This window comes from Phyllobates terribilis, unplaced genomic scaffold (genome assembly GCF_046119375.1).
Source record: "Phyllobates terribilis strain yellow unplaced genomic scaffold, ASM4611937v1 Scaffold_12__6_contigs__length_324123572, whole genome shotgun sequence".
Taxonomy (NCBI): Eukaryota; Metazoa; Chordata; class Amphibia; order Anura; family Dendrobatidae; genus Phyllobates; species Phyllobates terribilis.
In genome coordinates, this window is record NW_027362772.1 from 72581637 (window position 1) to 72596556 (window position 14920).

Here is a 14920-nt window from a genome sequence, read left to right on the forward strand (position 1 = left end):
TAGTTGAAGTCCCCCATAATATTGCTGCTTCATCTATTTGCTTTACGAGGATATTCTCCGCTGCTTGCATTATTTTTGGAGACTTATAACAAACCCCTATCAGTAATTTATTATTTTTCCCCCTCCCTTTATCTCCACCCACAGGGACTCTACATTTTCATTTGATTCACATATATCCTCCCGCAAGATGGGTTTTAAGGATGATTTTACATATAAACACACACCCCCACCCCTCGCTTGTTTGTACGGTCATTTCTGAACAGACTATAGCCCTGTAAATTAACTGTCCAGTCATGGCTCTCGTCCAGCCATGTCTCAGATATCCCTACCATGTAATAAGTATTTTCCAACAAAATAAATTCTAATTCCTCCATTTTGTTGGTGAGGCTTCTGGCATTAGTGTACATGCATTTTATGTATCTCTCTGTACCTCTATTCCTTCTTACTTTATTGACTGTTCTAACCCCACCCCCAATTTCTTTATTTGTGCCCAGGTCACTATCTGCACTATCTACCCCACCTATAAAATGAATACCCTCCCCCCCCAATCCCTAGTTTAAACACTCCTCCAACCTTCTAGCCATTTTCTCCCCCAGCACAGCTGCACCCTCCCCATTGAGGTGCAGCCGGTCCCTAGCGTAGAGTCTGTAGCCAACTGAGAAGTCGGCCCAGTTCTCCAGGAACCCAAATCTCTCCTTCCTACACCAGTTCTTGAGCCACTTATTTATCTCCCGAATCTCCCGTTGCCTCTCTGGCATGGCACGTGGTACAGGTAGTATTTCCGAGAATACCACCTTGGAGGTCCTTGCTTTTAGCTTGCATCCTAATTCCCTGAAATCATCTTTAAGGACCTTCCACCTACCTCTAACTTTGTCATTTATGCCAATGTGCACCATGACAGCTGGGTCCTCACCAGCCCCTCCCAGTAATCTGTCAACCCAATCAGCGATGTGCTGGACTCGAGCGCCAGGTAGACAGCACACTGTTCGACGATCCCTGTCTTTGTGACAGATTGCCCTATCTGTTCCCCTAATAATCCCCCACTACCAGCACCTGCCTGGCCTGCCCTGCTCTCCTATTTCCCCCCTTACTGGAGCTGACACTCCTCCGGCTTTCAGGGGACATGCCTTGCTGCAGCAGTGCTACCCCTGTACCGACATCCCCCTCATCTGCCAACTTTGCAAACTTATTGGGGTGTGCCAGATCAGGACTAGCCTCCCTGGCACTCTTCCCTCTACCCCACTTTCTAACTGTCACCCAGCTAGATGCCTCACTGTCCTACAGCTCCCTACTACCAACCTCCCCCACATCTACCCCAGTGAGCAGCTGCTCAGTGAGCAGCAGACTCCTTTCCATATTGTCAATGGATCTCAGTGTCGCCAGCTGCTCATTTAGATCCAGTATCTGGGCTTCCAAAAGCACAATGTGCACACATCTCACGCAGCAGTATGCAACCTCGACCGGCTGTTCAAGGATTGCATACATGTGGCAAGATGTACACTGGATAGCATTGCCAATAATGGAGCTCATTTCCTAATGGGGATTGCACTAGACAGAAATGTTAGTTAAAAATAAATGTAAAGAATTACTAAAATACAGTCAGCAATTCAGTCCAAAGTCCTCCCTTCCAAACTCCCTGAATCCAAGTCACTGAACAACAAGTCACACACTTACTTCTGTTTGCACTTATGCTCCGATCACACTTGCTAAGGAAAAAGATTTAAAGAGGTTTTTTTTTTTGATGATGATGAATGATGAAAATTGGATACAAAATTTGCAGAACATCTGAATTTATTCAGTCTGGTGTGTGAACCACGTACAGAAATCCCGTCACTTACAGCCTCAGCTGCCATCAGTGAAGTTATTAATGGTTGTCTGAGGAAGGTTCTGCCACTGAATCATCAAGATCCACTGCTGGCAGCTCCTGTGTAATCACCGAGCAATGACGTCCCAGATGTGCTCGATGGGAGACAAGTCTGGAGACGCTGCAGACATGGTAGAACGTTTAGGCCACGCAGGCTGATCACAGGAGCACCAGCAACATGAGGCCTGGAACGGTCATGTTGAAAAACGTTTTCTGGAACATTTTGGGGACCTGGAATGAAGACAAGAGGGGTCCGGCTACCGCATATTATGCCACCCCACACCGTAATCCCAGGAACATGACCAGTGTGACATTCCCTCGTGATCATGCTCCAAGGGCTGCAGCGTCTCTGGACTTGTTTCCCATTGAACACATCTGGGATGTCATTGGTCGGTGATTACACAGGAGCTGCCAGCAGCTGATCTTGATGATTTGCCCAAGTGCATTCAGCTGCAGAACCTTCTTCAGGCGACCATAATAACCTCACTAATATCAGCTGAGGCTTTAAGTGCCAGGATCTCTGCAGGTAGCTCAGACTCCAGATGTTTGCAATTTTTGTCTCCACTTTTTCATCATTTGCATATAAGTAACTTGTCTCCATCCTGTGATATCCATAATTGCAGGACTTTTCCTTCTTGGTGTTGTAATTTCAGTGTTGAGGAGTGTATAAATATATGAATAGCACCCCACTAAGAGCACATGATAAATGAGGAGAACACATACTTAGGTTTGGCTTCTCTGTATTCTTCGGTGTCTGTGTCTTCATCCTCAGAATATCGTCCTTCTCCACGACCACCCGCCAGCAATCCCCGGGCAGCAAGCAGGCCGGCAGCGTTACCGTATCCAGTGTATTTTACAAAACGAGATACTGTAGGACAAGAGGTAAAACAGATCATGTTTGCATCAAAAGTACAGAATACGGTATAGCAAGGAGAGACAAAACCCAGATGACAAGTCCAGCGCCAATTGTCGCAACAGCTCCAAGTTTTTCACTTCAATTCAAGAATTTTAAATGGGTTGTGAGTTTCAAAGACTATTCCCCGATAAGATCAGGGACACAAAAAAATGAACTGAGGAATTACTCAACCTCTCAGGATCCAGCATCACCTTTTGCTGCTGCTCCAATCTTTGTTTATTGGCTGCAACAGTGATGTCACCAAACAGCGCTGCAGTTAAATCACTGAGCTCAGTGGTCTTGCTGTGGTTGATGGAAAAAGACTATGGGGTATTATTTTTTGAAACAGGACAACCCCTTAATTATTTTTACAGTAATAATGCATTTACTTCCTGATTATCACAGAAGAAGGGGGAGAGCTTTACAGTCACAAAAATCTGAACTGGGCCGTGACATCACCCCAGCCCTTCCCCCCTCCTCGGCGTGACATCACCCCAGCCCTTCCCCCTCCTCGGCACGACATCACCCCAGCCCTTCCCCCTCCTCGGCACGACATCTCCCCAGCCCTTCCCCCTCCTCGGCGCGACATCTCCCCAGCCCTTCCCCCTCCTCGGCGCGACATCACCCCAGCCCTTCCCCCCTCCTCGGCGTGACATCACCCCAGCCCTTCCCCCCTCCTCGGCGTGACATCACCCCAGCCCTTCCTCCTCCTCAGTGACATGTCCCCAGCCCTTCCCCCCTCCTCGGTGTGACATGTCCCCAGCCCTTCCTCCTCCTCAGTGACATGTCCCCAGCCCTTCCTCCTCCTCAGTGACATGTCCCCAGCCCTTCCTCCTCCTCAGTGACATGTCCCCAGCCCTTCCTCCTCCTCAGTGACATGTCCCCAGCCCTTCCTCCTCCTCAGTGACATGTCCCCAGCCCTTCCTCCTCCTCAGTGACATGTCCCCAGCCCTTCCTCCTCCTCAGTGACATGTCCCCAGCCCTTCCTCCTCCTCAGTGACATGTCCCCAGCCCTTCCTCCTCCTCAGTGACATGTCCCCAGCCCTTCCTCCTCCTCAGTGACATGTCCCCAGCCCTTCCTCCTCCTCAGTGACATGTCCCCAGCCCTTCCTCCTCCTCAGTGACATGTCCCCAGCCCTTCCTCCTCCTCAGTGACATGTCCCCAGCCCTTCCTCCTCCTCAGTGACATGTCCCCAGCCCTTCCTCCTCCTCAGTGACATGTCCCCAGCCCTTCCTCCTCCTCAGTGACATGTCCCCAGCCCTTCCTCCTCCTCAGTGACATGTCCCCAGCCCTTCCTCCTCCTCAGTGACATGTCCCCAGCCCTTCCTCCTCCTCAGTGACATGTCCCCAGCCCTTCCTCCTCCTCAGTGACATGTCCCCAGCCCTTCCTCCTCCTCAGTGACATGTCCCCAGCCCTTCCTCCTCCTCAGTGACATGTCCCCAGCCCTTCCTCCTCCTCAGTGACATGTCCCCAGCCCTTCCTCCTCCTCAGTGACATGTCCCCAGCCCTTCCTCCTCCTCAGTGACATGTCCCCAGCCCTTCCTCCTCCTCAGTGACATGTCCCCAGCCCTTCCTCCTCCTCAGTGACATGTCCCCAGCCCTTCCTCCTCCTCAGTGACATGTCCCCAGCCCTTCCTCCTCCTCAGTGACATGTCCCCAGCCCTTCCTCCTCCTCAGTGACATGTCCCCAGCCCTTCCTCCTCCTCAGTGACATGTCCCCAGCCCTTCCTCCTCCTCAGTGACATGTCCCCAGCCCTTCCTCCTCCTCAGTGACATGTCCCCAGCCCTTCCTCCTCCTCAGTGACATGTCCCCAGCCCTTCCTCCTCCTCAGTGACATGTCCCCAGCCCTTCCTCCTCCTCAGTGACATGTCCCCAGCCCTTCCTCCTCCTCAGTGACATGTCCCCAGCCCTTCCTCCTCCTCAGTGACATGTCCCCAGCCCTTCCTCCTCCTCAGTGACATGTCCCCAGCCCTTCCTCCTCCTCAGTGACATGTCCCCAGCCCTTCCTCCTCCTCAGTGACATGTCCCCAGCCCTTCCTCCTCCTCAGTGACATGTCCCCAGCCCTTCCCCTCCTCAGTGACATCTCCCGAGCCCTTCCTCCTCCTCAGTGACATGTCCCCAGCCCTTCCTCCTCCTCAGTGACATGTCCCCAGCCCTTCCTCCTCCTCAGTGACATGTCCCCAGCCCTTCCTCCTCCTCAGAGACATGTCCCCAGCCCTTCCTCCTCCTCAGTGACATGTCCCCAGCCCTTCCTCCTCCTCAGTGACATGTCCCCAGCCCTTCCCCTCCTCAGTGACATCTCCCCAGCCTTTCCCCTCCTCAGTGACATCCCCAGCCCTTCCCCTCCTCAGTGACATCTCACCAGCCCTTCCCCTCCTTAGTGGCATCTCCCCAGCCCTTCCTCCTCCTCAGTGACATGTCCCCAGCCCTTCCTCCTCCTCAGTGACATGTCCCCAGCCCTTCCTCCTCCTCAGTGACATGTCCCCAGCCCTTCCTCCTCCTCAGTGACATGTCCCCAGCCCTTCCTCCTCCTCAGTGACATGTCCCCAGCCCTTCCTCCTCCTCAGTGACATGTCCCCAGCCCTTCCCCTCCTCAGTGACATCTCCCCAGCCTTTCCCCTCCTCAGTGACATCCCCAGCCCTTCCCCTCCTCAGTGACATCTCACCAGCCCTTCCCCTCCTTAGTGGCATCTCCCCAGCCCTTCCTCCTCCTCAGTGACATGTCCCCAGCCCTTCCTCCTCCTCAGTGACATCTCCCCAGCCCTTCCCCTCCTCAGTGACATCTCCCCAGCCTTTCCCCTCCTCAGTGACATCCCCAGCCCTTCCCCTCCTCAGTGACATCTCACCAGCCCTTCCCCTCCTTAGTGGCATCTCCCCAGCCCTTCCTCCTCCTCAGTGACATGTCCCCAGCCCTTCCTCCTCCTCAGTGACATCTCCCCAGCCCTTCCTCCTCCTCAGTGACATCTCCCCAGCCCTTCCCCTCCTCAGTGACATCTCCCCAGCCTTTCCCCTCCTCAGTGACATCCCCAGCCCTTCCCCTCCTCAGTGACATCCCCAGCCCTTCCCCTCCTCAGTGACATCCCCAGCCCTTCCCCTCCTTAGTGGCATCACCAGCTTCTCCCATCAGTGTGATTAGAATGTAACACTTTGGTCATTACAAGGAGGAAGGGTCTTCTGCTACTTACTCACCATTTTCTTTACAAAGGACAAAAAGGAATTCAGCGGCACAATGTTTTACATCTGTGTCCACATGGGTCATCAGACGGACTAGCTTATTGCGCAGGGTATTTCCAACTTCCGGGCGGTTCTTTACATCTCTCAGAGGAGGTAAGACCTGAAAGTCAGACAGACATTCTGGTAAGCAACTTTGTAAATATGAGGAACTTCTTGAATTCTGCTTTGTAAGAAAGTTTCCCTTAAAATTGGCTAACCAGTGGTCAATGTAGGGACCCAATGTGCTCAGCTGTAATCTCTGATCCAGCAAGTATTTAATTCCCCTGCAGTGCCTCCACTGGCGAAATAAAGAATTACACAATAAATATTATATTAATGTTTTTTTTAGTTAATGCATGAACCTGTTGGGTCCATCAGAAATGCTCATGCTACTAGATGATGGTCTTGAATGGTGACCTCCTTTATTAGGGTTTTTGAAAATGTCCTTTTTTTAATGAAACCCCTTAATTTGTTACAGGATTTCACTCAATCACATGGGAAGTTGTTCTGGTTGAGTGATGATGTTGGGGGAGCAGCCGGTTACGGTCTCACCTTAGCCCGGAGAAATTTTCGAGTCTCTCGATGGACTCGTGAACTTTCCGTAAGGAGGTTCAAAACAGGAGTCAGCGTCTCTCGTAATTTGTGACCCTACAGAGACAAAAATGCAAATTATTATAAGGAAGCGGATTAAAATTTGGAATATCCACTATGAAATTAAAGTCTGTCAAACCCGCCGATATCGACAGATGGTCTAATTAGTATCGAGGCCTTGAATCTATCCCCTGATAGATGATGTCGGGGGGAGATTAGAATTGCCCAGGTGGAATTTAAACACAAGACACTTTTGAAAGAGGCTTTCTCCTCGCTCGTCTTTGAAAACAGATTGCCCTGTGAAGCCGAACATTCAAATTTATGGGAGAAGTCAAAAAGGATAGCGGACAACTAACATACAGTCATGGCCAAACAATTTTGGTTCTCAAGTCCTCAGACAGTTCTCTTCTCCTCTTTCTGTTCTCCATGCTTAGTGTGGCACACACAGACACACAATGCAAACATTGAGTCAACTTTTCCCCTTATTATCTAATTTCAGGTGTGATTTTCATATTGCCCACACCTGTTACTTGCCACAGGTGAGTATGAACAAGCATTACATGCTTGAAACAACGTTGATGGCACCTTTCCAAAATTGTGGATAAACAATTTGGGAGTTTTGCGTGAAATTATGTCCAATTTGCCTTTTTTTCCCCCTCTCTTTTTTGCGTTGTTCCAATACACACAAAAGAAATAAACAAGTGTGTAACAAAACATGTGTAATTGCATTAATTTTCTGTGAGAAGTACTTCATTTTCTGTAACAATTTCAAAGATGTCAACACTTTTGGCCATGACCATTTGTGTATGACCACCTTATTAGGGGGGAGAGTAAAAAAAAAGAATGAAGGGGGAGAGTGAGATAGAGAAATATTTGACATACCCTGTCCAGCCTCCTATCTAGGAACTGCAGCAGGACCTCCACAGTGTCCATATTCATTCCCATGTACTCCACAGAGCCAAGCTCCACCTTAGGGGTCAGCAGAACATCCAGACACATGAGAGGCAGGTTCACCAGAAGATTCACCGTGTGCCTGTACAAGAATACAGAGGTTATGCTGCCGGGACTTATAGGAAGTCCTCCTGCTTCCTCCGCCCACCCAACAATGATTGACAGCTCTTACTAAACATTATTGTACATTTTTATGCCACTGGAAATTTTGTTGATATTTACGGCACCGGTGACAAATCTCTTTTTATAAAAGTCCGGAATCTTACCCATGGAATTCCTCCGTCCTGTCTTCTCCGTCACTTTGTCTGAGTAAGCAGTGCCTGAGAATGGCCGCCAGGTGGCGATAGAGAGCTGCATCTTCCTGCGATTGTCGGGAAAATAAATAAGAGAAAGATGAGAAAAAAATAAAAGTGAAAGAACAGTAAACTACTACCCGAAACATTCACGATCATATCTGTCAATGTTAGAAGTATTTGTTTTATGCATTATTTCTATCGTGTCCAATTTCCCTTTAAATCAAGGATAATAGCGAGGTTTGGAAAGGGCAGCAGAAGGATTAAATTTCTAAATAACACATCAGATCAGGGATCTGAATATTGGAACATGGCAGGTGAAATAATGGTCTGTAGGTTAGAACGAAGAAGAGGTGCAAAGTATAGTTATGAAATCTGCCGCCCTGCAATAATGAGATGACTCTGCAGACCCTGTCCCAATCTATACAGAAAAGCTGACAAGTGAGCTTGTGAAATAATGAAATGTTAGTCCAACATGTAACTATGGTGTGAACATTTCTAAGACATAGGGGATGTCTCATGACAGATATTTTGCCTTTTGCCATATTATTTAGAAGGGTTTGTCTTCCATTTTGGGGAAAAAGTGATCCCGTGACACCCATAAAAAAAAAAGCTCACTAGGGGGCAGTGCAGCCTGTGAAGCATAATCCGGCCCATTGCGGGTAAAGTAGAAGAATTCCTCTTTTTACACGACTTCCGAGAAAAGAAACAAAACTGAAAACCTAAGTGGGAGCAAATAGAAGCTTTAAAAAAAAAAAAAAAATGTTTCCATTTCTCTAGTCAGCTTGACAAAACAGTGGCAATTTTGACAAGTTTTTATTTTCCTCTACATTTTTTCTATTTTAGCCATTTTATTATAATATTAAGAAGGGATTTCTGAATTTGCATTGATTTTTTTTAGTGCACAGATTTGCTATGCGTAAAAATATAAAAATCAGCCTCATTTCACCCCCTTGCCGCATTTTTGACATGGTACATTGCACGACTATAGCACGTGACTGTTGAACCCAGTGATTGGCTGCAGCGGTCCACATGCTGTAGTTGTAACATCACCACTAAGTCAAAAACGACTGAGCAGGAAAGGGGTAAGTAAAGATGATTTTTTTTATTTTTTTTTACATAGAACAAGTCTGCACTAAAATAATTTCAATCTGGAAAACCCCTTTAAGTTGTGCTCTATTTTTTTGGCCATTTACTTCCAGACGAGCAGCAAAATAATTGCATCCAATCCTTCTACAGAACATAAGTCACAAAGTCCAGCTGCCCCATCTGTAACCTAAAGAGAAAGCATTCACAAGTGTTCACATTTCCTACAGCGCCTCCACAGGCAAAATAGAGAATTACAATTTACTCCTTAAAAAGTGGACCAGCCAGCAGCCCTAATAATTTAGCAAATAAATGCACTCTCAATAAATAGTAGTCCTGGAGCACTTTTAATTTTTAATTTATTTTTAAAGGCCTCTGCACAGTGCTGTTGCTCTGCTATTCCTCCTGAAAATGTATGACAGCTAAGTGTTACCAGTTGTGGGGGGTGTCCCTACACACTGACACTGTCCAATCAGTGCCAGACTGTGAGAAGGAGAACAGTTGTCAATTTGTTCAGACATTTCCAGGAGGAATAATAGAGGAGCAGCAAAAAAAAAAAATTACTAAGATAGGATGTACTCCCACTAGGATGCAACTCCTGACATGACTAATTGTGGAGAACCCCTTTAATTAATAACAGCCTTAATGAATGATCCTACAATATTTCCGCTGATACATTTTCCTCGGCTCCTTCGTAATGTTTATATTCGGCGCTGCGAGGCTCTCGTTAATAAGACCGATTATAGCGGTAATTAATGTAAATTGCTCTGAGTAATTTCCAGTTAATTAAGTTTGAGAAGTGGCAGAATCCAGAACTATCCGGGCAGGGAAGGGCCACTGCCAGAAACAGGTCATCTACCAACATCTCTTAAAGGGAATTTGTCAGTCCCCAAACTACTTATATGTGCGTGTAGCTTTCTCAAAGACAAGTTCAGAAATACCTTTACATGACCAGTCCGTTCCTTCTTTACTGACAAATGAGTGTTTGAATTAATATGCAAATGAGGTTGAAGTGCTATGGTAGATCTGAAGCCTCTGTCACTCCAGCTCTATTCCCCGCCCAGCGCCGCCGCCTTTGCCTGAAGTCACTCAGAATAGAAGCTGCCAGTCAAGCAGAAGGCAGAGGCGCTGGGCAGAGAATAGAGCTGGAGTGACAGAGGCTTCAGATCTACCATAGCACTTCAACCTCATTTGCATATTAATTCAAACACTCATTTGTCAGTAAAGAAGGAACGGACTGGTCATGTAAAGGTATTTCTGAACTTCAGCCTCATTTGCATATCAATTCAACAGCTGATATCTCAGAAACGGACCATGTAAAGTTTTTGTCAGACTACTCTTTGAAAGAGCTACAAGAGCATGCAATAGATAGAGATATATACAGTGGTGGCCAAAAGTATTGGCACCCCTGCAATTCTGTCAGATAATACTCCGTTTCTTCCTGAAAATGATTGCAATCACAAATTCTTTGGTATTATTCTCTTCATTTAATTTGCTTGCAAGGAAAAAACACAAAAGAGAATGAAGCAAAAAATCAAATCATTGATCATTTCACACAAAACTCCAAAAAAGGGCCAGACAAAAGTATTGGCACCCTCAGCCTAATACTTGGTTGCACAACCTTTAGCCAAAATAACTGCGAACAACCGCTTCCGGTAACCATCAATGAGTTTCTTACAATGCTCTGCTGGAATTGTAGACCATTCTTCTTTGGCAAACTGCTCCAGGTCCCTGATATTTGAAGGGTGCCTTCTCCAAACTGCCATTTTGAGATCTCTCCACAGGTGTTCTATGGGATTCAGGTCTGGACTCATTGCTGGCCACCTTAGAAGTCTCCAGTGCTTTCTCTCAAACCATTTTATAGTGCTTTTGGAAGTGTGTTTTGGGTCATTGTCCTGCTGGAAGACCCATGACCTCTGAGGGAGACCCAGCTTTCTCACACTGGGCCCTACATTATGCTGCAAAATTTGTTGGTAGTCTTCAGACTTCATAATGCCATGCACACGGTCAAGCAGTCCAGTGCCAGAGGCAGCAAAGCAACCCCAAAACATCAGGGAACCTCCGCCATGTTTGACTGTAGGGACCGTGTTCTTTTCTTTGAATGCCTCTTTTTTTTTCCTGTATACTCTATGTTGATGCGTTTTCCCAAAAAGCTCTACTTTTGTCTCATCTGACCAGAGAACATTCTTCCAAAACGTTTTAGGCTTTCTCAGGTAAGTTTTGGCAAACTCCAGCCTGGCTTTTTTATGTCTCGGGGTAAGAAGTGGGGTCTTCCTGGGTATCCTACCATACAGTCCCCTTTCATTCAGACGTCGACGGATAGTACGGGTTGACACTGTTGTACCCTCGGACTGCAGGGCAGCTTGAACTTGTTTGGATGTTAGTAAAGGTTCTTTATCCACCATCCGCACAATCTTGCATTGAAATCTCTCGTCAATTTTTCTTTTCCATCCACATCTAGGGAGGTTAGCCACAGTGCCATGGGCTTTAAACTTCTTGATGACACTGCGCACGGAAGACACAGGAACATTCAGGTCTTTGGAGATGGACTTGTAGCCTTGAGATTGCTCATGCTTCCTCACAATTTGGTTTCTCAAGTCCTCAGACAGTTCTTTGGTCTTCTTTCTTTTCTCCATGCTCAATGTGGTACACACAAGGACACAGGACAGAGGTTGAGTCAACTTTAATCCATGTTAACTGGCTGCAAGTGTGATTTAGTTATTACCAACACCTGTTAGGTGCCACAGGTAAGTTACAGGTGCTGTTAATTACACGAATTAGAGAAGCATCACATGATTTTTCAAAGGGTGCCAATACTTTTGTCCACCCCCTTTTTTAGGTTTGGTGTGGAATTGTATCCAATTTGGCTTTAGGACAATTCTTTTTGTGTTTTTTCATTGAAGACAAATTAAATGAAGATAATAATACCAAAGAATTTGTGATTGCAATCATTTTCAGGAAGAAACTGAGTATTATCTGACAGAATTGCAGGGGTGCCAATACTTTTGGCCAGCAATGTATATATATCTATCTATATATACACACACACACACACACACACACACACATTGGGGTGAGAAATCATGGCACAGTGATGTCACAGTATAGGGAATATATATTCTATATTATAAGAACAAAGGAATAGACACATAAAAACATCAACACTGTGACAACAGTAAAACAAATAAAACCCCACATATACTGATGTCACAGGCAGGTGTACTATAAATGAGGATCTGTCACCCGGTCCTGTTCCCTTCCCTGAGCATTCTGTTTTTTCTTCTAAAATCTACCATACGGTTCCAGAGATGATATCCTTTTTTATTAGTGCTATTTTTTATGGTTTTTAGCCAGAGGGTGTCGCTCACAGGATCCTCAGGGGTGTATCTTTGGGCTGCTCTGTGAGTACTGCCCCATTGGTAAAGATTAGAAAAAGTAGCAGTAATTAAAAAATCCTATATTTCTGGAACCCATAAATAATAGCGCTAAATAAAAAGGCCTATGTCTCTGGGACTATATGGCGGATTTAAAAAGAAACAAAAAACCAAAACACTCAGGGGAGTATGGAGAATAAAATAAGAACAAAAACTGGTTACTTTTGACTTGGTGACAGGTCTTCTAAGTAGAAGGCAAAAAGTAATGCTGCAAAGAAATTATGCACTTAGCAGGAATAACCATATGGCACCATAGTAAAATTAAAGGAGTTGTCCACTTTCTGGAAAGTGGGCCCCAAACTGTGTAAAATACCTAAAACAACCAACTCAACAGGTACTCTCCATCCCTGGGTTTAGTGCCGACTTTTCGCAGCCGCTCCGATACCAGTGTTTTGACTGCAGTGGTTGACGTCAAGTCAAGAGTGCGCGTCACCACCCCTCTAGCCATTCAGTGAGCCCTGCAGTATGTGCCACGGAGCTCAGTGACAGGCTAGAACGTTGTCGAGGCCAAAACAGCAACACCGGAGCAGTCGTTAAGAGCCAGCGCTGGTCACAGGGAAAGCCAAACCTGTTGAGTTTGTTATTTTACATACATAGCTTGGGACCCAATCTCCTGAAAGTGGACAACCCCTCTAAGTATGGGGCTGCATACAGTTCCACCAGCCCTTTCCATTGACCACTGTCATCACTAACTGCATGTACATGCAAATGGACCTCCATGGTTGCGAGACCCCATAACTGCTGCCCTTGCTGCTCCCCTGGAGTATGAGTGAACAAGCATGAGTGGCCCCCTATTAGGAATAGGGATCGGTAGTGGTCCCATTTGAAAAATACCTCTCACCTCATCGACTTCCCTGCGGCTGATATCAAAGGTGATATTAAAGAGAGTCTTTAGGATTTCCATCACCCTTTCAGTTTCTTCTTTGCCCAACGGTGTCGCTAAGCGATCCGTTACCACCTCGTAGATGTCGGACCATTTCAAGGCCAGGGTGCTTTCCAGTGCATCAGTCAGGAGACTGACACCTCTCAACTCTCGGGCGAGCTGTCTCCTCACATCCACCCTCAGAGCAGTGAGAAGGAAGAGCAAGCGAAGGTCGAAGAACTTGCTCTCATGAGATGACCTGGTCTCATTATAAAGCTTCAGCCGGCGAGCCAAGCCACACACCAGACGCAGCTCGGTGGCCACTTCTTGGGCCTCGACACTGTTGTACACGATATTACAGAGACCCTTCAGAGCTTCCACTGCGCTCTCGCTGTCAGGTATACGAGGCACCTCCATCTCCTCAGAGTAGTCCAGGCCGGCATATCTGGCCAAGATCTGCATTGCGGAACGGCTGGTGAAAGGGGCTAATCCATATTTGTCTCTGGATAGGATGCGGATGGTTTCCAGGCAGGCCATCTGGCAGGAAGGTTGCAGATCCCGCTCCAGGTACTTGATCACCACTTCTCCGAGTTTCTAAGGGCAAGAGAAGAAAAGAGCTTTCCATTAAAGTGAAGCCTCCAGGTACTTCTAAGGTTGGAGGCAGTTGTAATAAAAAGGGGCATTAGAACTACACTCAGTAGCTCGTGAGTGCAAAATTCCCAAACGGACCCTTAACTATGACAAGTCTTTAATATTATTGGTCTTCTCATGAGGGGGCAAATGGACATTTTGGGCCCCGTTGCAACTGTAACCTCTGTACCCACTGTAGTTATGCTCCTGACTACTACGGCTTTACATTTTAAAAGGGGTATTCCTAGAGTTGGTGTGAAACGATTCACCAAACCCAATCCATCTGTGGACACTGAACAAGAGCCGTCAGAACTGTCTCTGACCATCCGGGCATCCATAGTTCCTCTTTTGATTAGCTGGCCTTATCGTTGCAGTGGTCGCGCCAAGTCAGCTAATCAAAAGAAGAGCCGTGATTTTCATGACTCCAATCCATCGTCATGGCCAATGGACCAGGTGCTTCAAATCGATTCGCACCAACTCTATCAGTAGGACATGCCATCACTTTATGATCCACGGGGCTCTGACCCATAAAAGCTGGAGAATGATGGGACCACTGTGCTGGTGTGGTACTTCATCACCTAAGTTTACCCTGCAAAGCGGCACCCCACCAGACAACCAAGGAACTGAAGCGGGTACCTTTCCCGTGAATAAGGTGGTGCACCATAAGTGGACAAGATGCTGAGAAAGACTGTAGAGTGAAACAGCTGTGGCTCCATTATCAGAATCAGAGGTGGGACACCACCGATAATAAAGTGATAGCAAATCTTAGGCCCCTTGGGGTTGTTTACCCCCCCCAGCTATGGCACCCACGGACACAACTCTTATCCACTTTACAGTAGGACTTAACAAGAGGACCACCAATTTTGGGACTTTACTATAAATTATGGTATTCGCACGATTCGTTTTGGCAGAACCTGTATACAATCAACAGTTCATAGTTTTTCCACGTCTCACCTGTCGCAGTTTAAGATCATGATCCTCCGAATAATCCGAGTCATGGTCAGAGTTTGACTTGGGGACACCGTCCCGGAATCGCTTTGTCCTGAACTATGGGTATTAATGGGGGTGAAAATGAAGATGGAAAACAAAGGGGGATT

The 14920-nt window shown here is 46.8% G+C and overlaps 1 protein-coding gene across 2 annotated transcripts in view; it reads right to left on the minus strand.

Moving 5' to 3' along the window:
- Positions 1-14920, minus strand: part of RIC8A (RIC8 guanine nucleotide exchange factor A) — a 55272-nt gene that overhangs the window by 5911 nt on the left and 34441 nt on the right. The window contains exons 3-9 of one of the 2 annotated variants that reach the window (XM_073655969.1): positions 14778-14870; positions 13173-13787; positions 7785-7879; positions 7450-7600; positions 6529-6624; positions 5953-6097; positions 2588-2732 (exon numbers count right to left, since the gene is read on the minus strand). In XM_073655969.1, coding sequence (XP_073512070.1) covers positions 2588-2732; positions 5953-6097; positions 6529-6624; positions 7450-7600; positions 7785-7879; positions 13173-13787; positions 14778-14870 — 1340 coding nt within the window. The remainder of the gene's footprint in view (positions 1-2587; positions 2733-5952; positions 6098-6528; positions 6625-7449; positions 7601-7784; positions 7880-13172; positions 13788-14777; positions 14871-14920) is intronic. The other variant, XM_073655970.1, reaches the window with a different exon arrangement.